The 24,597-nt window shown below is 51.1% G+C and overlaps 9 protein-coding genes across 10 annotated transcripts; 4 read left to right on the forward strand and 5 right to left on the reverse strand.

Moving 5' to 3' along the window:
* The first annotated feature begins 219 nt into the window (after positions 1-219).
* On the forward strand, positions 220-2,490 carry PV10_02302 (T-complex protein 1 subunit beta). Its single transcript, XM_016366602.1, has one exon. It carries the CDS (start codon positions 257-259, stop codon positions 1,841-1,843), a length of 1,587 nt encoding a protein of 528 aa, XP_016226120.1. The 5' UTR covers positions 220-256; the 3' UTR covers positions 1,844-2,490.
* Positions 2,491-2,598: 108 nt separating this feature from the next.
* Positions 2,599-6,435, reverse strand: PV10_02303 (uncharacterized protein). The gene has a single exon (XM_016366603.1). The coding sequence runs from the start codon at positions 6,212-6,214 to the stop codon at positions 2,672-2,674; it is 3,543 nt and encodes a 1,180-aa protein (XP_016226121.1). The 5' UTR covers positions 6,215-6,435; the 3' UTR covers positions 2,599-2,671.
* Positions 6,436-7,613: 1,178 nt separating this feature from the next.
* PV10_02304 lies at positions 7,614-10,081 on the reverse strand. 2 transcript variants are annotated; one of them, XM_016366604.1, is made up of 3 exons: positions 9,555-10,081; positions 9,368-9,490; positions 7,614-9,265 (listed from the first exon to the last, which is right to left on the reverse strand). In XM_016366604.1, the coding sequence occupies exons 1-3, from the start codon at positions 9,573-9,575 to the stop codon at positions 7,790-7,792; spliced, it is 1,620 nt and encodes a 539-aa protein (XP_016226122.1). In that variant the 5' UTR covers positions 9,576-10,081; the 3' UTR covers positions 7,614-7,789. The 2 variants fall into 2 exon arrangements, with proteins under 2 accessions (XP_016226122.1, XP_016226123.1); XM_016366605.1 differs by having other exon boundaries at positions 9,368-9,501.
* An 817-nt stretch (positions 10,082-10,898) lies between these two features.
* Positions 10,899-13,276, reverse strand: PV10_02305 (uncharacterized protein). Its single transcript, XM_016366606.1, has 2 exons — positions 12,138-13,276; positions 10,899-12,078 (listed from the first exon to the last, which is right to left on the reverse strand). The coding sequence occupies exons 1-2, from the start codon at positions 12,894-12,896 to the stop codon at positions 11,791-11,793; spliced, it is 1,047 nt and encodes a 348-aa protein (XP_016226124.1). The 5' UTR covers positions 12,897-13,276; the 3' UTR covers positions 10,899-11,790.
* PV10_02306 (uncharacterized protein) lies at positions 10,956-12,629 on the forward strand. The gene has a single exon (XM_016366607.1). It carries the CDS (start codon positions 11,066-11,068, stop codon positions 11,756-11,758), a length of 693 nt encoding a protein of 230 aa, XP_016226125.1. The 5' UTR covers positions 10,956-11,065; the 3' UTR covers positions 11,759-12,629.
* Positions 13,277-13,857: 581 nt separating the features above from the next.
* On the reverse strand, positions 13,858-14,424 carry PV10_02307 (uncharacterized protein; the record flags this gene model as incomplete). The annotated part of the gene is made up of 1 exon (XM_016366608.1): positions 13,858-14,424. One exon carries the CDS (start codon positions 14,422-14,424, stop codon positions 13,858-13,860), a length of 567 nt encoding a protein of 188 aa, XP_016226126.1.
* A 1,055-nt stretch (positions 14,425-15,479) lies between these two features.
* On the forward strand, positions 15,480-17,473 carry PV10_02308 (uncharacterized protein). The gene has a single exon (XM_016366609.1). It carries the CDS (start codon positions 15,550-15,552, stop codon positions 16,012-16,014), a length of 465 nt encoding a protein of 154 aa, XP_016226127.1. The 5' UTR covers positions 15,480-15,549; the 3' UTR covers positions 16,015-17,473.
* Positions 17,474-18,053: 580 nt separating this feature from the next.
* PV10_02309 (uncharacterized protein) lies at positions 18,054-19,929 on the forward strand (the record flags this gene model as incomplete). The annotated part of the gene is made up of 5 exons (XM_016366610.1): positions 18,054-18,162; positions 18,243-18,550; positions 18,605-18,710; positions 18,776-18,841; positions 18,907-19,929. The coding sequence occupies 5 exons, from the start codon at positions 18,054-18,056 to the stop codon at positions 19,899-19,901; spliced, it is 1,584 nt and encodes a 527-aa protein (XP_016226128.1). The 3' UTR covers positions 19,902-19,929.
* A 1,519-nt stretch (positions 19,930-21,448) lies between these two features.
* PV10_02310 (uncharacterized protein) lies at positions 21,449-23,324 on the reverse strand. The gene has a single exon (XM_016366611.1). It carries the CDS (start codon positions 23,273-23,275, stop codon positions 21,587-21,589), a length of 1,689 nt encoding a protein of 562 aa, XP_016226129.1. The 5' UTR covers positions 23,276-23,324; the 3' UTR covers positions 21,449-21,586.
* Positions 23,325-24,597: the final 1,273 nt, after the last annotated feature.

The raw sequence follows: 24,597 nt of genomic DNA on the forward strand, positions 1-24,597 counted from the left end.
TTGATATCCAAGGGTTATGATTTGAACTGCTGCAGCCATATGCGTAAACCCTGTGAGCCCCTTTTGATAATCCGCTTTCAAATCACGGGGCACTCCACCCTAGACACCCCGCCAAGACTACGGTCAAGCACATAGACAGGCATTGTTTCCATGTTCATCCCCCGCAGTCAATATTTTCAATTGTGCCTGGTGATCATTTGACAACAGGTGACATCTTCTCTTTCTTGTAGCCGAAGTCTCGAGTCCTGCAGCAATCATGGCAAACCCTACTCAGATTTTCGCTGAAGACGTCTCCGAAGAAAAGGGAGAAAATGCCCGTCTCTCCGCCTTTGTCGGCGCCATCGCCGTCGGAGATCTGGTCAAGTCCACGCTTGGTCCCAAGGGGATGGACAAGATCCTCCAAAGCGCCAGCACCGGTGAGATCATGGTCACCAACGACGGAGCCACAATCCTCAAATCTATAGCCCTCGACAATGCCGCCGCAAAAGTCCTTGTCAACATTTCAAAAGTCCAAGACGACGAAGTCGGCGACGGTACCACATCAGTAACAGTCCTGGCCGCCGAGTTGTTGCGGGAAGCCGAGAAGTTGGTGGCACAAAAGATACACCCTCAAACCATCATTGAGGGCTATCGACTGGCCTCCCAAGCCGCCCTACAAGCCCTTGAAAAGTCCGCCGTCGACAACAGCAAGAACCCTGAAGCCTTCCGCAAAGACCTCCGCGCCATCGCACGCACTACCCTCTCCTCCAAGGTGCTCAGTCAAGATCGGAATCAATTTTCCGACCTTGCCTGCGACGCCATCCTCCGCCTCAAGGGCTCCATCGACCTAAACCATATCCAGATCATCAAGAAGGCCGGTGGAAAACTCTCGGACAGCTACCTCGACGAGGGATTCATCCTCGACAAAAAGATCGGGGTCAACCAACCCAAACGATTGGAAAATGCCAAGATCCTCGTGGCCAACACGGCCATGGACACAGACAAGGTCAAGATCTGGGCGAGCAGAATGAAGGTATCATCTCCCAAGGAGCTCGCAGAGTTGGAGAAGGCCGAACGAGACCGGATGAAGGCCAAGGTAGACCGCATCAAGGCCCATGGCATCAATTGCTTCATCAACCGTCAATTGATCTACAACTGGCCTGAACAACTCTTCACAGAAGCCGGAATCGTCTCGATCGAGCACGCCGACTTCGACGGTATCGAACGACTGGCGCTCGTCACCGGCGGCGAAATCGCCTCGACTTTCGACCACCCAGACCAAGTCCAACTCGGACACTGCGATGTGATCGAAGAAGTCATCATCGGCGAAGACACACTGATCAAATTCTCTGGCGTCGCCGCAGGCGAGGCTTGCACGATCGTGCTCCGAGGGGCGACGGAGCAACTCCTCGACGAGGCCGAGCGATCCCTGCACGACGCTCTGGCGGTTCTATCCCAAACCGTCAAAGAACCCCGCGTCACCCTCGGAGGTGGATGCGCGGAAATGGTCATGGCCAAAGCCGTTGATTCACTGGCCCAGAAAGTCGGCGGCAAAAAACGTATTGCCATCGACTCCTTCTCCACCGCCCTGCGACAACTCCCCACCATCCTGGCCGACAATGCTGGTCTCGACTCATCAGCTCTCGTGTCAGAGCTGAGAAGTGAAGTATATCGTGGCATGACCAGCAGTGGCCTCGACCTTCTAACTCCTGGCGGCGGGATCTGTGACATGCGCGAACTGGGTGTTATTGAGAGTTATAAACTGAAAAAGGCAGTCGTCAGCTCCGCCAGCGAGGCTGCAGAGCTGTTGCTTCGTGTCGACAACATCATCCGTGCTGCACCACGGCGGCGAGAGAGGATGTAAAAGCTCCGGAATTGGTCTCAGAAGGGCTCATCCCATTGGGGTCAGGGACGGTGTTCGAATTGACGCACGAGTGGCTCCTGTCCATCTATCTCAATGCAGTTGGTCTCTTGGCTATATTCTATACACAGTTGCGATACGCAGTATAGTATGCCCCTTGTCATGCTGGCTGGATCCGATCCCGATCCTCATGAAATGCCCCCATTCGGGGCTCAAGAAAATCCAACCAACTCTATTTCCGGTCGGCAGAATCATTCCTCGGAGATCTCTACTTCACCATTTCCCCCTTAGATATGTGGGAGCACATCTGTCACTCTCTTTCCCTCTCTCCATACTCCAAGATCTCGAAGCAAGAGTGAGTTTAGACAGACAACCCCTTCTCGGCTGGATGATGGATGGAGAGGAAGTCCGACTTCTTGGTGAGGAAGAGAGAGAGGTGACTATTGGCAGATAGCCAGACAGAAGACACTTCTCTGATGTCGAGATTTGAACAATGGAGGCCTCCGTGGACGATGCCGATTCCCTGTATACCTACCCACCTACCTACCTCCCTTTACAACCAAAGACCGAGCGAGACTAGATAGATTACGACTCCTGTTTGTCATGACCAGAGAAAAGCTCTTCATAGAGATAAATGAGAAACATCCAACACAATATCTGAACGTTACCGGCTTACGTGCCCACCTTCCTTTCGTCATTTAGAAGCCTCAGTCAATACATTTGGATCTTGGGTCACCATCAAAGTACGTGAAAAGACATATGTAGACTAAAGTAAAATTTTATTGGTTATTGAATAACCGGTATCGTAGAAAGCCCGACGAATACCGCGATTCATTCAGATAAGTCATAATATCTCTCCAGTCTCATCCTTGCTACAACATCCCGTTCAAGGATCAGAGCATGGCAATTAATCAGCAAGCTAGGAAACCTCTTGACCCAGAACTCATAGTATCCTCTCGAACTTCCTCCCAGCATCTGCTCCTTGACATCGTCCGGGAGATCATGGAAATGGTTCTTCTTGTTGCGAATCACCCGAAGAAGATCAATCATCTTGGAACCTGTGTACTTGCGTTGCTTGCCCATCTCGTTGATGAACGATCGTGGCAAAGCGCGCAAGAAGTCCCGCGAAGGACCAATCACATTAGGTGACAATGACTCGAGCGCAGCCAATTCCTCAAGAGCCTCCTTCTCTGCGGGTGTTCGCACGGCATTGTTATCGAATGGATTGTTGATAGAGTTCTTCTCCCTTTCGTAGCAGTCAGAGACATCACACAAAAAGTCGAGTTTGTCCTCCACGTCCCAAAAGTACGGGTGTCGAAGGATATCGTGGGTATCCGGCCGATGTTTCGGATCATTTTTGAGCATTTGCATGATAAGATCGTCGGCGTCATATTGATAGTCATGTAACCGTAACGCATCGGTCGAAAACTTGTTCTCTTTGATATTCAGATCACGACCGAGACTTGTACCGCCCACATCAAAGGGATGATGGCCCTGTGTCATGACATAGTAGAAGACACAACCAAGGGAGAAGATGTCGATGGCTTTTGTGGCTCGGCGACCAGATGACCTATCAGGGGTTGTGCCATCGCTGGAATGAATTGTCGATTTTGAAGCACTGGATGCAATAGCGGGTGTGGGTAAGGTGGCACGAGAGTTGACTAGAAGTTCGGGAGCCCGCCATCCGGTAGTACCAGCTGCGGTGTGATTTGCGGTAGGAGCAAAAGTCGACTCAGGACCTTCTTCCAATGGCTTACATAGTCCAAAGTCTGATATCACAAACTGCAGTTTTGGCAAACCAGCTGTGGGCCTGTGACTTTTGACAGCTTTGACCAGCACGTTCTGAGGCTTAATATCTCGGTGCACAAGTTTGAGAGAATGAAGATGTTGAACGCCATCAGTGATCTGGCGCAAGCAGTCCTTGACATCAAAGCCTTCTGGCAGCTTGACGAGGTTTGGATATGATAGGGGGCGTTCGATGAACTGGTCTAGAGATGTGGTGAATAGCTCGAGTGCGATGTAGGTAAAATGCTGAGACTCTTCCTTGCCAAAGTAACGAATGACGTGAGGGTTTTCATCGCTCGACAGAAGGTGTTTGATTTCCTTTGCTGCAAGGCTGTTGGATGAGCGGATCAAACGCTTGACAGCAACCTCTCGGCCATCTAAGGTTCCGGGGAAGACGGCGGTACCGTTGCTACCTCGGCCCAAGCAACTGTCCTCCTTTGTGTCGATGCGAAGCCGGCCAACTTGGAGCAAACCATCCTTTGTCGGGAGTTCTGGAGTGAGAGCTGTATTCTCATCCATGGCCTCTGGATCCATTGTCTTTTTGGCCTTCTTGTTCTTCTTTCCCCCTCGCTTCCCTCGCTTCGCATGTCTCCGACGAGGCTGACCACCATTTTCTGCAACGTCATTTGATGTGGATTCAGACTTAGGTTTCTCCTCGTCAGAGTCGCCATCGGAACTTTCATCGTTTGGCTCTGCGACCTTGACACTCTTTGCGGGGCTCATCGGGTCGACAACAGTACTTTGAGCGCGACTCCTCACAGGTGTTACCGCGACGGTTTCAGGGACTTCAGAAACAGTTCCTTGAGCAGATGGAGCTGTCGGAACACCTGCCACAGGGGCTTCATCTTCCGTCGCGGACGTTGCAGCGAGTTTGACGGCTTTAGGATTGTTCTGTTTGATGTTGACGTCAACACCGAGCTGCTGGAGGAGCCGTCGCGCCTTTAACATCAAGGGTACTCTCAGTTGAATACCAAGGGCTAGGAGAAAAACAGTAGCAACGACTATGTTGAAGAACGAGAGGAGGGGATGGTGAATGAGAGGCAAGATGGCAGGGGGCAGCTTTGCTTCTAGGGCAGCGAGAGCATTTTCAGAGCCTTTGGCCAAGTCCGATGTTGGCGGGGCAGGAAGACTCAGTGGCAAAGGCGCCTGGTGCTCCATGCCAGACAAAACATGGACTCCGACGATCTCGTCCATCTCTCCCTCGAAGTTCAGGAGGTGGTTGTCATAATTCCAATTTGAGCTTGCTTGCGAAGCACCATTGGTGATACCAGGGTAGGAGATTTCCGACATGGCGAACCACATGCCGGACTCAGTCTTGTTGACAAAGACGAGATCAGATCGGTCAAAGTCGGTGGCGGAGGTGCGCTGAGATGATAACAATGGAGAATCTGTCGGTCTAGCGAGAACAACCAGCTTGGGCGACTCTTCCACATTGTCCAAAGGGCGGACGATGTCGAAGACTCTAGCGACAGGGGTGTCGAAAGTGTGGGTGAATTGTGGTCTCTTGTTGGCGGCCTGGTTAGTGTTGATGCCAAAGATACGGCCATTGTAAGTGGGTTGGATTTGGATGTTGTCAAGTGGAGCGACGTATTGATCTTGCAGATCACTGTCGCCCATGTTGGGAAGCCACTCTGAGAACTTGAGAGTGCAGAGGGGTTTGTTTGTAATTTTATGGGAGACTTGAACGGTGTACTCGACTCTGCCGAGGTTGATGATGCCTAGTGGCTCACATGCAGGGTCATCAAGTTCAAATCCACTCAGTTTTCTGCAGTTGCGGCCATTGTCCTCACTCGAGAAGCCTCTGTACTTGTCGAATTGTTGAATGATGTTTCCGGTGGCTGCGTCAACAACGTATGCAGTAGTTTCCTGCGAAGCAATGGTGACCAAAGGCGGGTCATCGACGAAATGGGGTGTTTGGGAGGCGAGCTCTCTGATGGTAAGACCCAATCGTTGTAACCCAATTCTAGGATCTTTGTGTTGGATATATAAATCTCCGTCCTTGCTAGGCTCCACGATGAAGATGTAGTCATCGTCGTACAGAGAGCCTTCGGCGCCTGAACGATTGAGGTTGTAGTGAATAGTTTCAATCATAGGGCTGTTTGGGAAGCCCAAAGACCACCTGGCGTCACCACTTTGGCGGTCTCGAGCATGTATGGTGCCATCGATAGTGGCAAGAAGCACAATATTCTCGACCTCCCAATCTTGTAGTAGCCGCGCTGGGGCAAGCGACGAGAGTCCTGAGGACTCGGCAGACTGAACAAGAGGTGCTCGAACAGCGTCACGGGCATCGTGAGCCGGAGCCAAGGCACGAGGTTTGTGGTTTTGGGGTGATTCATCGGTACTTCTGAATCGGACGGTGGTCACGTCGTTTTTAAGGAGTGGGATCTCGGGTGGACTGCGGCCAGCCTGAGGGTGTCGATTTGAGTCTGGGACGGGCGTCTGGGTCGAAGCAACCAGTCTCTGAATAGACTCTGATTGTGGGAGGGATTGTGACTGCGCGGCAGCAATGAGGAAGAGCAGGAGAGCCCAGGTGATCATTGACTTGGATCCTCCACGCCGGCCTGGGGGCCGATGTGGAGGTTTGGCCATGGTTGACTGTGTGGGACGCCAGCTCCCAGAGATTAAGGCAGGAGGAGGCTAGGTGGCGATGGACAAGATCATATTAATGTGATTGTAAATGATTGACTGTAGGGTTTCGAGGGTTTAAGAATGTGGTAGGTGGTAGGTGGTAGGTGGTAGGTGTGGGTGGAGGGTTGTGTGTGTGGGATGGTTTGGCGAGAGGGATGTTCGCTTTGTGAGGAAGGAAGGAAGTCAAGTGAGCGTGCGAGAGCGAGTGTCCGGTTCAGGAAAGAGAGGTCACACTTGGAGAGGGTTGTGGAAGGTCTGTGGGTAGGCCACGAAGGCAAGGGACTCACTTCCAGGGTCTCAAGGGATTGGATTGGCCCAGCTCTGAGTGACTTTTGGGTGGGCAGCCACGGCGGCGTGTCAGGACATACGAAGTACGGATGTGAGCCCCCAATGCCAGGCAATTCCAGGTAATGCTAGGCCCTGCAGGCTTATTTCAGGATTGCTGGGCTGGATTATCAGTGGTCCCCCGCCACCCTTGGGGGCCACTATCCACTCGCATTGTCCTCACAGACACCCTGAGCAATGGTCAAGCTGATCCCACGACACCTTTTCCTCCCAATGCCGGATAAAATCAAGCCACAAATCAAGAAATTACCACTGCACGGTTTGAAATACGCCCTTGAAGGTATGCATGGCATCTCTACACAGATTACTGTGATGTACTCCGTATGTACAATCATGAAAATCCAAGACCAGTTACGAGGCACTTCCTTGGAATTTTTCGTGAATCATCAGATCCCACAAGAGTTTTGTCCACCCAACGCGTGTCCCTCCCGTGTCTCCCTAGGTGCTCTAGGTAACTTCTGTCATAGGCAAAAATCCTCATTCATTATTGAACCTGCTCACGCATCCTTCTCCGCAGCCCCTCTGCCCCTTGCTAGGCGATCAGCTTTCCGGCGCGTTCCAGAGCTCCCGGCCGACCCTTAGCTCCAGAAGTTTCGATGCTCGTGTCCTCGATTCGTCTACGTTTCAGGCCTTCGACCAGTGCTTGCTGCAAGTGACATCCCCATGTTCCACCATCCGCGGCCGTGGCATAGCGAATCCCCGTTCCTCCTCCGCGATGGATATGGTTTGGTGGTGCAGGTAACGCTCACGACTCCTGAATGTCGCAGCCGTTGACATGTGTCATGACCTCATTTTTTTTTCTGGCTAGGCAAAAATGATAATTACAGTGTGCCCGTCTCTCAACGCAAAGTATGTTAAATGTACGTAGGTCATGACTACGCCGATTGCTTCCTCATATGAAACCAGCGTGAGCAGAGCCGAAAATCGGACTCATATATGACCCCATACACCTTCGTCACAGTCCTCGGCGATTGGCCCACTACGAATACAGTCTGGAGAAAGGAAGAGAGGAAAATGTCACTCTTGTGACCATGATCATTCGAGCTGGAGCGAGTATATGGTCTAAAGTATCTACTCCCAAAGCGACCAGTGGTCCCCCATCCCTGAATCACAATAACGCCGAACAAGTTTCATGATTTAAAGTCCACGTGGGAAGGCCGACTCGCTCGTCTGCTGGGTCAAACAAGTCGATCAAAAGGTCAGAACGAATTCGCCCTTCTCGTTCCTCTTGATCCGCAATCCACGCCATAGCTGCTGCTCATCATCAGCCTTGGCAGACGAGCTTCTTGTGTCCGTCTGCTTGTGATATCGCTTCAGCATTTTATGAATCGAGTAGCCTTTTTCCGAGTCCAACCCTGGAGCGTTGGCCAGGAAGTTTCGACATGCCCGTCTCTGCCTCTCCTCCTCGCCGAAAACTACCATTGCACCATTGGTGGATTTTCTTCTGGATCCCTGCTCATTCCCGTGACGATTGGCTGGGTCTGAGTCGGTGTCCGAGCCAGAATCGTCGTGTTTGCGATACTCGATCGCTTTTAACCGGCGCGGACCATTTTCATGGGGTGAATGAGAAGGCGAGTCCTCGCTGCCATGACGTCTTGAGCGATGCTCGTGTCGAATATTTCCTGACGCTGTTCCATTGTGTCGGTGAACTTTGTGCTTTTTGCGTTCACGTTTCTCCCCTTCTCGCACCCGAGTCGCATTCTGTCCATGGTCAGACGAACTTGCTCTTCTCCTCGTCTTGACCTGTTGAGAATTGCCCGAGCCAGGAAGTAGTGCTACGCCAACCATGGACAGGGCTTTAGCCGCACGCCCTTTCATTGATATTCCTAGGCCGTTGGAATCATCCTTGGCATGCCGCGTCCGTTTGAGGGGTGATATGGGGTCGTCAGTCTTGTGACTTCGACGAACAGGGCGGTTCTTTTCGATGACCAGTTTGTTCTTCTCCTCTGTCTCAGGCGTCCTTCGAAATGGGTATTTCTCTTCACTCAACATCCGGTTGAGACCGCCAGTCAAACCTGAATGCACGATTGTGGGTGTGTCGGCCTTGGTAGTATCAACCATGAGAGAATCTGCTGGTGTTTGGTGCTCGTCTCTTTTCCTCTTCTGTCCGCTACCACTGTCGGTTCGGCTGTGCGAGCGTGGTCTGTCTTTCTTGTCTAACCTAGCCTTGACTTCCTTGGCCGCAGGTGTCATGAACTCCAGAGTCAGGGAGCTTCCGTTCATGTCGAGGACTTGTTTGGACTGAACGGGCTCGGTGCCCCACGTGTAGCCATTGTCAAGATAATCTTGATTGAGCATCTGCTCTTCATGATGGCGATAGCCACTGGAGCTACCTGGGCGGCTATTTGTGAAGATGGATGGGGCTCCCTTGGCCATGGCCATTTCTCCTTTGTCCTTGGAATAGGCTATCTGAGGGGTGTTGGGCATGCTTTCGTCTACCATGTAATCAAAAACACTGTCGGCGGTAAGGGGAGGAACGGCGGGTGGAGGAGTAGGAACATGAGGAGGGGCCTCGTTGTCGGGGGCATCTTCGACGTATGCTGGGCGAGGAATCAGGGCTTTGGCGTCGCCAGGTTCGACGATTGAGACAGACTTCCTGTTGGGGTTTTTGGGGGTTTTTGGCCTGTAGAGGGCACCTTGATACTTCTGGTCTTCGGTCATGCATGACTGTGGCAGATATGTTAGATCACGACTCCAATACCTCTGCATCAGACGGATAGAGCAAGGCGATGATGCCTTTCTATTGACGATAGGATTGACTGGACATACTGTATGCGATCTGTACTCGGTGCCATTAAATGTGGTCATGCAATCAATGCACGCAAAATACGCCCCTCGACATTGGTTCCGATGGGGGTCCAGCTTCTTCTTGGTCAGGACGTCACCACAGGCCTATAGGAATTCTAGTCAGAAAAGATTGGCGGACTGCCATTCGCGAACAAGACTCAAGACTGACCTCGCATTGGAATGAAACCATATCGAGTGTGGGGATCTGTGCGAAGAGCGGTGAAGGGATCGGTGAAGTTGACGAATTGGTACTCGAGGAATCGATCTGGGGGTGGATCTGTCGGGCAGCAACAAATTTTCAACAGACAACCGCACAAGAGCCAGCTCTCGAGTTGAAGATATTGGACGAAGCGCTGAGTGATCGAGTGAGGCTAGATGAAGGACAGTGCTACTCAAGTCGAAGGAGGGAGTGTGCGAAGCAGGAAGAATAAAGTAGGAGTCGATGGGGGGAGGGGTGTGGTATGGGACGCTGGGAAGTCGCGACTGGGGTCGAGCGGTGGAAATGTTTAGGAAAGCGTGGGAAGGCCAGGCACTGATTGATGATAGCAGACGAGGCAAGGCGTGTGGCTCCGAGTCAGTGCCAGCTGCGCGCTAGGATACAAGCACGGCTCGCTCGAGATCTGGTGCGAGAGCAGCAAGATCGACTATCAAAACAGCCTTGACGATGATAATGCCATGGTTAGCGCATCCCAGTCTGGTGTTGGAAGCCCTAAGCAGATCCAAGTTTGGGATTTGTTGTTTTTGAAAATGTTTGGGAAATTTAGGGTAGCCCGAAGTAGGTTAGTGTGCCAGTTATATTTGACTGAATTGACGCCTATCACGAGTCGCCTATCAGGGATCAGCTCCACAGGCACACCCGACTCCAAATCCGTGGCCGCCAGAGGCTTCAGAGCGTATCAGAGCCCAGCACAACGGCAGGGACATGGGACCCCCATGCTCAGGGGCATCACGGGTTGGCTGAAGTGTCGTCTCGTCTGACCTTTCCGAGTCAAGTAGGGAATCGAGATTGGACGCTGGCATATCTCACGCAAGATGTCGTAATGGGTGATACGACACATTCCTAATTCCTGGTTATTCGATGGTCAAAATCCCCTGAAACTGGACGGCACACGAATTTACTGCCAGGCAACCTCCAAAAATTCCTGTAGACGCGCTGGTATTTGTCTTTTCAAGGAAGCGGATGACGTGAGTCGCCTGGACCACAGGTGGCCTTGCTTTGGGGGCTTCAATACGAGTTGGGTGTTGCTCCAAGGAAGCGGCCGAGGGGCAGGCCGAGGGGCACCATGCCTTAAGGGACCTTAGCCCCTATAGAGGCTACCACCTAGGGTTCCTTCCATAGGTACCTAAGCACCAGCTCCTTCTATGCACGCGCTCTTCCAGGCGCGTTAAGTGATCACGGGACACAACATCAGATACCTCGTACAGTAGTTCGACTCTAATTAATTGTCACCAGTCTCCCAAGGCTGCCGTCCACCCACACAAGGGTCTTTGCGATCAGCTTAAACGCCCCTAAGTGCCAGTCAGCAAGTCGACGTTGATCACTCCAGTATTATTGATATCAATTTCAAACACGTCGGCAGGCTTCGAGGCTCGAACCACTCACTTGTCGCGTGCCCATCCCATCCCTGGAACCAAACTAACTAAGCTCCTGCAAGGAGTGGTCTGCGCGAACAGCCTAAAATGTGTCCTCCAAGCGAGACAACCGCTCCATCTGCCGCCGGACCTGAAACCTCCCTGATACCATCTGCAGAGGTTGATGCTCTCAAGCGACTGTGCCCCCAGTCTGGCCCAAGCACAGCGTTATTGGACCATGTGCTGTCGGTGCTGCCGCTGGCCATCGTTCACCACAGCTTACGAGTCTATCTGTTTGCCAAATGGCTGGCAGATAAGGAGCACGACCCCTTGGCCGACAGTGACCTGCTTTTTGCCGCAGCTATTGGTCATGACCTTGGAGCATGCAGACAGCACAGTAACACTTCTGAGCGCTTCGAGGTCGAAGGTGCAGATGCCACTGTGAGCATTCTGACTAAACATGGAGTTTCGGCTGTCGACGCTCGTCAAGTTTGGACTGCCATTGCCCTGCACACTTCCCCCCACATCGCTGAGAGGATCACGCCGCTGGCTAGGCTGGTCCGACTGGGTGTCTTGATTGATTTTCGTCCACTTTCTCGCGAATCATATGCCGCCGTCGAGTATGGCAAGGAGATTGAGACCAAACTTGCACGATTGAACATTGAGAAAATCCTGGGCGATGCTGTAGTTGAGCAAGCTCTCCAAAACCCCGCAAAGGCCCCTCCGGCTTCATGGCCCAACAATCTCTACAAGGCATATCTTGAAGACCCTACTTGGATAGGAACTAACCGAGGCTTTTGACCCTTCTCATTTTGATCTTTTGGGATGGCTATCTACAGCTGGAGACGTCTTCCAATGGCTCCAAAGCATATGCTGGTGCAGAAGAGAATGCTAGCGAGCCAAGTGTACACACCAATCTGTTCAGAAGCCGCGGACTGATGGATTGCGGGCAGTGGTACAAAGTTGGGGTCGACTAGAAGCAGAACCACCGTGCCGACTATGCTGACGACAGCGGAGAATGCAAAGCCTGGTAGAGATCGATCGATAATATACCACAGGACAGGGTTAGCTAGAGCCAAAGTCAATGCCACCTGAAGTGTTGACTGCCATGGAAGTCGTCGCTGCAATAACTCATTAGCAAAGACGATGCATTCATGGCCTTGGTCGCTTAATCACTCACCACTGCAAAGGCAATTCCTACAAAAGCACCTATACTTCGAACGGCAGAGTACCAGATTGGTCCGGTATTGCTGTCAAAAGAAGATCCGGATTCAGCCCCAGATGCATTGGCAGCTTTGGGTTTGGCCGATCGAGATTTCGACGGGACTTGCTCATCGGACAAGGCGGGAGAAATGGAATTTTCCCACAACGCGTCGACCGCTGGTAATGCATGTCCAAGCAGGATGCCGAATACACCCCACGATAATTGATAGTAAAGAGAATCGCGCTCGACATCAACTAAGGGGATGGTTTTGATTCGTTGGGTTCGATGTAGGTGTGTGACAATAGAGCCGTATCCCACGCCGAATGCAAATAAAAGGCCTGTCTGCACAACCAACGGAAGCCAGTATCCACGAAATCCATGTCTTTGGACTTTGGGCTTGGTCATTTGAGTTGGCTCGTCCCAACCCAAGGGGCTATTTGAGGGTATGTAATCATCGATGCTACGCCGGTGGCTCGGTGTTTGTGCACCTGTGCCCCATGGTGTTGAAGATTCCTCTTTTGAATCGGTGCCGACTGGTGAGTATATGCCAAACAAGGTGGACGAGGTGAGGTTGAGAATGGACCGAGTTCTACTCGGGGTCATGTCTTTCTGGCTGCCCAAAAGTTCCGGATTCGTCACTTCAGGGGCTGGGGACGGAGGGAGAGAGGAGTCGGTTGAGGCAGGCGTGATGTCGAAAGTCCGCCGAGGGATAGGGCGATGCAGTGGCATCTCCATGTTGGAATCTACTGGGAGCACGAGGGCTGAGTGAATATAAAGTGCTAGGCGTGTAGTGCTCTCGTTCTGCTTGACACAGAATGGTGTGCCCCGTGTATCTGGCTGTCCTTTGTAAGGCTCTCAGGCGCAGGCGGCTGATGTCAAGAGTACTAGAGAGAAAAAGACTGCAAAGACGAGATGTTGAGCATGACGAGGAACGGACGCTGTGGACTTTGAGGACTCGGCATGCGTAGGTGGGGAACGTAAGCTGGTAGGGAGCAGACGTGGTAGGATGAGAGAGTGTGTGGCACGCAGCTGTCCGAGAGATGCAGGAGGACCAGGTGTCGTGTGTGTCAGTTGGTGGGTGATTCTTCACATGTTTTTCTTGGAGTTTATCAAACAACAACCGACCAACACGACAGCGTAGCAGAGAATCAAAAACTACGACTTTGCGCCAATAATGGTGGATGGATTTGGTGCGGAGTCAAAAAGTCACGAGTAACAACGTGATCAGGCCGAGATCAGCTTAGCCCGAAGGGCCGAGGGCCGCCACCCACGCCACGCCCGCTTGTGCCACTTCAGCCCCAACAGACCCAAGGCACGCAAAGGCCATCTTATTTCCACCGCATATTCCATCTGTCATGTTCTAACATCGGACGGCCTTTAGTCCACCACTTGATGTCCTACTCTGGCTTGGGAACAAGGGGCATAAATCCGGATATATTGCTTTCTGTTGGCTATTGACAGTCACGTGCACGAGGTTCCAGCCGGAATGGATCAGAATTAATCCGACATACTGTATCCGTGCCTTCCGAAATTGGGTATCCAGCCAACAGGGATTCATCTCAGACCAACACTACGATATACGAGTAACTGTTCTGAACATCGACTGGCTAGAGCCAAGGTATTTTATGTATATTCTTCTAAGCTCTGAAAAGTATGGCAAGCCATCGTCTTCAAGTTGCTACCTGATTTCCTGTGTCTACTCGTCATGCGTCTTGGAAAACAGTTGCTCCAGTCCATTACTGTGCTCAAGATCTTCCTTGACTCCTTTGAGAGGCAAGCAATCCTGAAGGAAGAAGACCATTCGTGCCCACTCTGTTTGACTTGGGTTGCTCCATGCATGCATCGTACCACGTTGGACGACGACATCGCCTCTCTTCAACAGGGTCTTGCTACCATCGTCCAATTCCATCATCACCGAACCATCCGTCACAACACCAAAATCCAAGCTCTGCGTGCGATGAGAGAGGGGCGTGTGCCCTGGAGCCAGGTTGACGTATCGGCACACCGTCCCATTCTTTATTGTGATTCCCACTTTCTCGGCGCTCACCCATTCTTGATGCTTGTTGACATCGGCATCCTCATTGAGGTCGACAGGCATACTCGAGGTTGAATACAGGTGGTGGTTAGTGAATGCGTGATTGGGGAACACTTTCTCGGGGCATTCGTATGAATTCTGAACCATCGCTTGCCCCTTAGAGTTGTGACCTGTGACCACAACAGTTGGACTGAATGGGCTGGCCGAGCTTCCGTCAGAGAAAGGCATCCTTCCAAGTGATTTCTTTTCGTAGGTCTAACAATAGCTTTTGGCCTGACAGCGGAAACAGCGGTTTGAAGCGAAAAACGGCGAAAAGATGATCTATTTTAAGGGCGATGTCTGCTTCGATAGCCAATCGTTGAGTTATAGGATCGTTCCTTAAGAGGCTGTGAAGTCAACCCCCGTTTTCGAATAATTCGCCATGCTTGAAAGATCGATTTATGCGGAAGTCTAGATTTAAAAGACCATTTCATCTACATTGCAGCCAAACGGTCGGCATACTCACTTGACCGAGGCTGATAGTGCTATTAAAGTACGGCATTTGTTGTCAATCGACGAAAGTGAACTACTAAGGACGGCTTTTGTAAACATTTGCGCCTGATCCTGGGGTTTTCCGAATATGAAGACGGCAAATTAGCGCCACACTGTCGGCTGGTCACAACACGGCCTCTGAGGTTCCAGAATACCGCTTTGACGGATTTTGTACGACTGGATGGAACGGGCATAGCGGCAGAACAAGAAGTCGTCAAAACGCGGCATAAGGTATATGGATACCTGGCCGTCGTAGAAATTTGGCGGAGTACAGCAACTTAAGCTGAGGCATTCAATTCGAGACCAAGTATAAATATGCCATGAGACCCTATTCTGCCTGATGACAATGAGAATGAAGTCAGTCTTCCATGATGCGAGCACAGTGTGCATGGGATATGATAGTGATAGTACATTGTGCCTGGATAATCATTTTTATATTGCTACGTTGACTCGACAACTTGTGAAACATCGACTTCGACATGCGGAGTATTGAGGATTCGATATCACATCAGAGAGGCTCGACGAGACAATAGTGTCTGGACTTTCGCAATTATATAATCTCCTACCTATAAAAGGCTTGATGAGGATATTGAAGGGGAAATCAAGTGTCGTTTGAGGCTCAAATAGAGAAACATAGCTGAGCACGTGATCAGGGATCGGAATTTCTTAAAGCCGCGCGCCCCGCCAGTATCATTGCCAAGCCATGACGACCTTTTATGATTTTTGTGACGAGAACATTCTCTGAAGATCAACTTCATTAAAATCAATAGACTTCGCGTTTACCATTGTATCAGCAAGAACCTCAGCGAATAAGTAGCAATCATGTCTCTCACTCAACACATCGATCCAGAAAATGCCCAGAACTTTGAGGACATGGAGAAGCAGTTTGCAGTCAAGGCTGTCCAACACATGACTGTTTACTGGTCCATCCTCGAGAAACTGCCGGGCTCCAAACTTCGCCTCACACGGCTAGATGATGAAATCTACGAACATTTCAAGAAGGAGTTTCCTGACTTTGACCCAGCCGAAGAGCTTAATGAAGACGTCATGAAAAGCAAAGAAGGCAAGGAGAAGTGGAGAAATTTTTCCATGGTTTACGAAAAGGGCGACAAAAAGATCGAAGACTACAATTTCGGCACCATGCTACGAAAGAGCCCAAAGACAGAGTATGGCGAAAAGGAGACCATATTCGCCGTGCGGATGCAGTTCTTTGCCATCGAGATTGCCAGAAATCGGGCTGGCCTCAATGATTGGATCTACGAACAGGCACAGAAGGCCAAGAAATGAGGATGCTCCGCAAAGCACTGAAGCATGTCGAGGTGCCTGAAGTCGGTTGCTGGTCTTGAACGCCTGCTGGCTCATGGTTGGTCAGCCTGCAACTCATCTCCTTTGCGCTCCCCAACAACACGAGACGATCACCGAACGAATGGATTCGGGAGAGGCATGACCGGATAAGCGCCATGTCCCTAGAATTCCAGCAGAGGAAGAATTCGTTCCTGGAAGTTGGTTGGAATTACGCTCGAGTCGACATTCGTACGCCGCTACAGGAATCAATCCGACTGTTCAACCATCCGAATACTTCACTCTGCGTGCAAGAGTACTGTTCATGCCGAGCAGCTTCGGCTCCAAAGAGTTCATCACACCAGCACATGAGCGAACAGCAGCTAACCTAGTGATTGGAAAGATCTGTTGTCACTCGCACATCAGCGCATAGATTGCCTCTCAACCCCGACTTGACCCTGTTCGTTGCCTGGCCTTCCTACCCCCCTGAATCTTTCACCCTCGGAAGTTGTCCCCGGAAAAATTGCAGTGGTGGAGGCTCAGGCTTTACAGTTTGAGGTCATCAAAACATCAAACATCGACGCTGCGCGCACCTGCATCCGCGAGTGCTGTATCATTGTGCAGTGGGTTCTCTTTGGTACAACGTTCACCATGACGGCACTCGAGGGCTGTTATTGACGTCCTTGAAACAGATAAATAGAGATTCATTCGCAATGAACATCATTCTTGTATCAGATTTCGCAAATGGAGTTGTGAAGGACTAGATTACGCCTTGCCGGGCTCCACAGTCGCATTCTCGATCACTTTGACCATCTCCCCTGGGATTCATGTGACCCTGCGGGAACGAGATGCATGTCACTTGAACCGAATGACTATTCTCCACGGGCAGAGGTGTCTCCAGACACGACAACCAGTTACCAGTCATACCAGCGCCATGCCCTGGGGCTTGGACCTTTATTTGGATTAGAACAATGCTTACTCGCGACCGGCAAAGTGCGGGGAAATCCCAGGATAGTATCAGTCGCCTCAGGAACGGGCGTGGCATGCAGATGACCAGTTTTTTGATCACCATCTCGAATGAAATGATATACGTAAACTTGGCTGATTGCACGTTGTTTGAAGGGGCCCGAAAACCAGGCGGTGCTGTTGAAGCCACCCTCATTGGTTGTTGAAGTGGAATGGCCACCGGCGAAAATAATTGGGAGCCGGTGGCAACCCAGGATGTGGCCGAAACCAGACCCATTGTAACTCCATACCAACGGTAACACCGGGGCTGACATCCAACGAACACATAGTACGTGCTACATAATCACCACGCGAAGAAAGTGCATGACCATACTGAACAGGAAAATGGGTCACCTAGCCTCGCCTCGCCATGGGCAGAACAAAATCAACTTCTATCGAAGCTTTACAGAGTAATCAACACCAAAAATTCTAGTATCTACGCATACTAACAACCTCATCAACACCTATGACGACTGTTCACATACGATGATCTTCTTCCTATCTTTTGGAAGCCTCATTATGACGATGCCAAAGATGCTTTTGTCCAACAAAAACGCCCTTGGCTAAGGTCCACTCGATCCAGGAACGGACATTGTGCCAAGGGTTCATACGATCTTTGGTAAGCCACATTTCGTACTCTCTTTCGTATTCGAATTAGACTACGTAGTCACGGTATTTCGGTAAATGCCGAGTACTTGGCTACAGTCATTTGCCATTGAGGACGGCATCAGTGGCCGTTGACAACTCGCAAACGCCACAGCACGGTTTCGTATAGAACGGAGCCTTGTTTCTCTTGTACAGCCTACATCAGACATGAATGATCTGTAAAGGCCTTAAACCATCCACTGTGGGTCCATGGACTGCTACCACACTGCCCCGGACAAGGCTCGATGACGCAGCCCAAAGGCTGTACGCAAAGTCGAGGTCATACTGTATTATTAATAAGTGCTCTATATAGCTCGAGATGGCCTCTCGTAGGAGTTGGCTCAACCGACCAGATAAACTTTTACGATTGATGATCACACCCTCCTCCTTACACAATGCTTCTCAACTCGTTTCTGATTGCGACTCTGTTCGCAGCGGCTTCGATTGCCGCTCCGACTAGTGCTTGTCCTCCTAGAGCGACTATTGACTCAGGAGTGGTAATAGGTAAGTCAAGAGAGACCTCGACTTGGCTCGGAAACCTGCGGCACAAGAGCAAGACCAAATCTGACATGGGCTCTACATAGGAAAGAAAACCTCACTCCCTAACTCGGACAAGGCAGTCAATCAATTCCTCGGTATTCCATTCGCCGCACCGCCCACTCGATTCACACCTCCGACCAAGCCTGAACCATGGTCAAGGCCGTTCAACGCGACCGAGTATGGTCCCTCCTGTATCCAGCAATTCAACTACCCCGAAGAGAGTCGCAACCGGTCCATTGCATGGTACAACGACCCGCCTACACCTGCGGGCGAGAGTGAAGACTGCTTGAACCTGAATGTCTATGTTCCTGCAGAGCCAGCTGAGAATCGAACTGTGATGATCTGGTTCTATGTAAGCACTCTCTTCTACTCAAGTATTTGCTCAGATGGCTGATATCAATTACAGGGAGGCGCCAACAACTTCGGCCGTAACTCCGACCTCTTGTACGATGGGACGAGCTTTGCTGCAAATCAGGATGTCATCATTGTTGTTTTCAACTATCGACTCAATGGTATGCTTTACTGACAGCACGTCTGGCGCGTAGCTATGGCTGACTTCTTCTTCTTCTTCCTACAGTATTTGGATTTCCCGGTTCGCCTGAGCTCGATTTGGGCGATCGAAACTTGGGCTTTCTTGATCAACGTGAGATCTCCTCTCTATCCATTGGACCATTCCACAGACTTTAGCTGACATTGCTCTTTCATCAGGTCTGGCTGTTGACTGGGTGCAGCGCAATATTGCCGCCTTCGGTGGCGATCCAGAAAAAGTGACTCTCTTTGGAGAGAGCGCTGGAGCTGATGGCATCGACGCACTCATCACCAGTATTCCCGAGGATCCTCCTTTCCGTGCTGCCATTCTACAGTCTGCCCCGATCTTTATCCCATCGACGGTCAACACCAGTGTCGCTCGACCAGGATGGGCATTGCTTGCCGAGGCTTTCAACTGCAGCGAGACTCACCCAGAGAGCAACCTGACATGCCTTCAATCACAGCCAGCTGAGCTTATCAAGTCGACCATCGAACTATACAGTCTACCATTTAGCCCGATCAGCGACGGTGTGACCAACGTTGTCTCTCGCACCGAAGCCCGCCTCAATGGATCGTTCGCCCAGGTACCCGTCCTGGCTGGCAGCAACGCCGACGAAGGCACCATTTTCACCCTCGGACTCAACAACAGCAAGCAGCTCCTGTCCGTCATCTTCCCAGAAGCACCCGAACTTTTAGAGCCATTCCTCGACATCTACCCAGAAGATCCAGAGAACCCCAACGCACAAGTCGACGGATTCATCAGAGACTTGGTCTACCAATGCCCAATGCTCATCCTGACCAATATGACCCAAGCTGCTGGCATCCCCAGCTATCGATTCGTATTCAACGCGAGTTTCGAAAACACCGAATTCTTCCCCGGCGCGGGCGCCGCTCACGTCTCGGAAATTCCCATCGTTTGGGGCACCTCGCCGCAAGAAAACATCACCGATGACCAAATTGCATTGAGTCAAGCGATGCAGACCGCCTGGGCCGACTTTGCTAAAGATCCCACCGGTGGCCCTGGTTTCGACAGTGTGCCTAATGTCGCGGTCTATGGCAGTGGTGTCGGTCTTCATGGTGATGGCTCCGGTCGATTGTTGGATGAACTTCCAAGTTCGATTGTCGATGCTAGATGTACGCTGCTTGCGCAAATTTTCGAGCTTATCGAAGGTTGATTTCAGGATGACACACCTTGAGAGTACTTTCAAAATTTCATTTCTCTCGTTTCATCAGCGAAGGCGCATGAAATCATTGTACAGATAGAGTCCATAGACAGCATCCGCTAATGAATGCTTATCATATTACTGCATGAAATGATTTCTAATCAGGAGTGCAAGCTTCTTTGGATAGAAATATCATTATTAAATGTTCGCTTCCATCCATTCCCGTACCTGTGTATAGTTCCGACAAGTATGCCGGGCGGCTACAAAACCCACGCCCATGTAAGGACTCTGCTGCTTAGCCTGGTCTGAGTGAGTATCTATAAAAGAGACATCCTTCCCAGTAGGTTCGAGCGTAGTGTCGGCAGCACAAAGCAATGCCTGGCGAATATGGTCAAGACAATGCATGACCTGACGATAGATGTCGTCTCCTTGTGACATGGTGGCGTATGGGTCGATGACAAAATCACGAACTAGTGCCTGGAGAGGTGACTGGTCAGTATCATATAACAGACAAACGAAATAAAGACATGTAAATCACTCACCAGACAATTAAGCTGTCTCACCACAGAAACTTCATAAATTTCCGTCTCTTCAACTTCATCCCTCTGCTCACCAACAGCACTCGAACTAGGGGGTAATCCATAATATCGCGGGTTCTTCACAACAACACTCCCGTCTCCGTCCGGAAACATACTCAACCAAGCTTGGTCACCTCGGTCCGAGGAGTCGAGAAAAGCAGGATCAATGTGAAAATGATGTTCATGCGTAGGAAAGTGGGGAGTGAAAGACGGTGTATCGCGACTGAAGGAGATAGAAATAGATATCGGACTCCGCAACCACGACGGTTTGTGAATGGAGGACCAGTTGTTCTTTAGATGCAACAGCGCATCTGTCGAGCACCAGCATGTGAGTAGATATGTCCAGGTGAGAATAAGGATAGACCCAATGACATATTTGCGCCAGTGTCTTCGTCGTCGGCGGGACCGAGACAGTGGTGTCACTGGGATTCCGCTATATACACCATTTGGTGATCGAGGTGTTCGGGGAAATTTGGGGGGAGAATCTCTGGTGATAGCGGTGGATCGGAAGCGAAGATCCGAAGGGCGCGACATGGTATCTGGTTGGACGCAGAAGGGAGCGGAAGCCATAGGGTTCTTGATGTGTATACCATGGAGGATCCAACAATCTTGGGCGATAGGTCCGCAGGACTCGTCCGCCAAATTGTATAAGTGGTACTAACTCACCAATTATTATTGATAGACAAAGGCGGCGTGGGGAGCTAATCATGACCTCATCATGATCAAGGAGACAATGGAATGTAGTACAAAGAAGATGTGGTGGGAGCGGACGTGCACAAGATATGTCAAGTTCTGTGCGCTTGATCATGGCCTTTGTTGAGGTTCTCGCGTATGCACGCAATGATGACTTAGAGAGGAATTCAACAGACAACGGAGCGTACGTTTTAAGAAAACTTAGGTAGTTTGAGGTGACATAATTACATGCCAGAAGTGTTTATTCATTTCTTCATTGCGCAGAGCGCTTATCGATTAAATGGACCAAGTTTGAATGGAACGCCGTGCCAGGGAAGGGCAATATCTATCGAGGCCACTGTTCCCAAAATCCGCTCATCATGAATTCTCTCCTTAATTGTTCGTCAGAATCTGTGAAGTAATGCAATCTATTGCACACAGCTTCAATCAGAAATGAGGTGTGTTCAAAGCCATGAGGCAAAGTAAACCGGCGACTAAACCGGCAGAGGGAAGGGTCAACATCCATCCGATGAAGATGAAGCCCAACTGTCTCCAGTTGACGGCACCAAAGTCATAGTTCATCAAGGCCACACCCATGGTGGCACCTGTGAGACACTGAGTAGTCGACACGGGGAGAGCAAGGCGGGAGGCTAACAAAACGGTAACGGCAGCGCCGAGTTCGACACTGAAACCCCGAGTAGGGGACATCTGTGTGATCTTGTTGCCGAGTGCGCGCACAATGTTGTAACCGTAGAACCAGAAGCCTGCACCCAATAGGAAACCGGCGATGGCTAGGATCCAGATAGGGGTAGGGGATGTTGTTGACACTTCTCCGTCGATATAAGTCTGGTATACTGCGACCCAGGGACCGACAGCGTTGGCGACATCGTTGCTACCGTGAGCGATTGACATCAACATGGCCGAGGCCACTTGACAGTATGTCCACAGATGCTCAACCCTGAGATCGTATTTGGCAGCACGAGAATGAACATCTCTCAGTCTTGCAGAGTCGTGGCTTACGCAGTCGCGGGTGACACCCTGCAACAGGGCGAACTTGCCATATCCAAGCCATTTCTTGCTGCTTGTCCAGGGCAGCGATCTGACGGGGTCCAAGAACCGTTCGACCGGTCCGATAGGTCCTCTCGGTCGAGGTGGCTCGGCAAGTTTGCCCTTCTCGAGGTTGACGATATCAGGGGTGACGGGACTGCTGGATGACACCTCGACCTTCAAGTCCTCCGATGCCGCAGCTTCTGCTGTGGTGTACGCATTCTCGTAGTAGTCAGTGACATATTTGCCGTCTTCCTTGGCGGGAAAGTACAGAGGAGGGTTCTCTCTGCGTAGCAAGGGGCCGAGTGGTGCGTGGTAGAACTTGACACGCGAGTCTCTTTTGATCAAACGTCGCTCAAAATAGGGCATGAAGAAGATGTAGCAAATTGCCAGGACTCCGAACCAGACACCGAGAATGATGCCCACAGCCTTGCCAGCACCGAACTCTTCTAGTGATGGAGCTGTAGGAACTTCGACGACAATGAAGAGTGCAAGGATTGAGGCTGTGGTGGCGAAGTAATAAGGAATCAGTCTCATTGCCCACTTGAAGGGGTCTTTTCGTTCGACGACTGAGTATTTGACCGTTCCAAAGATGAGGGCTGAGATGGCGGCGGCGATCAAGGGGGCAATAACCCAAGAAGCAGCAACTTGGGAGACGCTGCCAGATTCCCAGGCCCACTTGACACTGGCTTGTGATGCGAAGCCAGTACCGATCAAGGCACCCACAACCGTCTGGGTTGTGCTGACGGGCCAGCCCCATGTGGTTGCCAGCATGAGCCAAGTAGCACTACCGACTTCGGCACAGCCCATGGCCAACATCAGGGGGCCAGGAGAGCCCTCGAATCGATCGATATCAATGATTCCATTCTTGATAGTGTTGGTGACACGTGCACCTAGACCGACTGCACCGACAAACTCGGTGATCATGGAGAGGAAACCAACTTGGGGCATGGTGAGGGTACGGGCAGCCACCGAAGTGGCGTATGAGTTGGCGACATCATTGGCGCCGTTTCCGAACGCGCTGAAGACAAAGGCGATGGAGGTGATGGCAAGGATCCAGTCATATGGAGCAGTCTGAGGAGAAGGCATGCTTGGGAGAAAGGGATCTCTGCTGCGAGGAGAAGAGGGCAGAGAGAAGAGTGGTAAGGATGAATGTGAGATGCTCGCAGAAGAAACAGTGAGAGAATGAAAGCGTGGAATGGGATATATACTGAGCACGCGAGCAGAAAAACGGATGAGTATTGGCTGCACGGTGGTACCTGTCTGTTGCATCCTGTCACCAGTACGGCGGAGCTGACAAGGCGAACCATCCGTCCAGATCTTGCCCCACCTGGCAAAAGTTAAACAGGTGTGCCATTTCAACGTTTGATTCTTGTCAGGTGTAAAACCGTGGGGGAGCAAAAAGCGCGATGAGCACGGTGAGCTCGCGACGAGAAAACTCAAAGACCGTGGTCAGACAGCCTCGACCAGAGACGATCCGCCGAGCCAAGATCTCCGCCAAGTGCTTGGCCAACAGGGCGGAGCTTTTTGGCGAAAGACCCGAACGCGCACAGGGTCCGAGATCTCACCAAAAGAAGGGAATTTTCCAGCCCATGACGCAGAAAATCCAGGCCCGGGCCAATGAGCAGCGTTTCTCGAGGCACGTTTTGCACCTGTCCAACGTGATTGCGTGCAGAGATGGAATCAGGGGAAAAGGCTTGTGTGCATTTGATAAAACGGGATTGACAGCTGAGCTTTGAAGTCATCCTCAACGATCTGGGGCCACGAAACCCTGGACATATTGGCTTAAGCCATTATGAGAAACTGCTCACGCGACACATTTCCTGTTCCTTGGTCATCTTGCAATGTGACGAAGCTCGCGTCCGCGAGATGGAGGGGTCTCGGACATTGATGGAGACACTGGGCATTCGTGGCACCTGACATTGGGGCTGGAACCGAGGGTGGTGCGAGTTTAATAGCCTGGGATCCAATGGATAGGCTCCGTGATGCTCTAGATTCGATGGTTGGCAATGGACTGGACGCCTCTTGAGGGTTGAGGCCTTTGTGAAAAAAGCGGGTTTGAAGAATCTTCACAGCCAAAGAATGGATGTTGGTACGACGTGGGAAACTGGCCAATGAGAATTATTCATTTCTACACGTGGCCTTGGCATTGTTTGGGACTCTTTGGCCACTTGCAACGTCGGTACCTGTAATGCAACAATGCGTTGACTATCATTATTGATCCATCAGATTCCACAGTGCAAGTGGAACACTGCTTGCGGCTAGTCCAAGCCTGCGAGAGAGAGAATTCCTCGGTTGTGTCGGTAATACTGGAATGCATTGTACCAAAGGGCATATCAGTAGGACCTCAGTGCGCACGTGCGGTATCTCGAATGCCAAGCAATGTATCCTTTTTTTTTCTCAGCCTCGTC

Source organism: Exophiala mesophila (assembly GCF_000836275.1).
Source record: "Exophiala mesophila strain CBS 40295 unplaced genomic scaffold supercont1.2, whole genome shotgun sequence".
NCBI classification, from domain to species: Eukaryota; Fungi; Ascomycota; class Eurotiomycetes; order Chaetothyriales; family Herpotrichiellaceae; genus Exophiala; species Exophiala mesophila.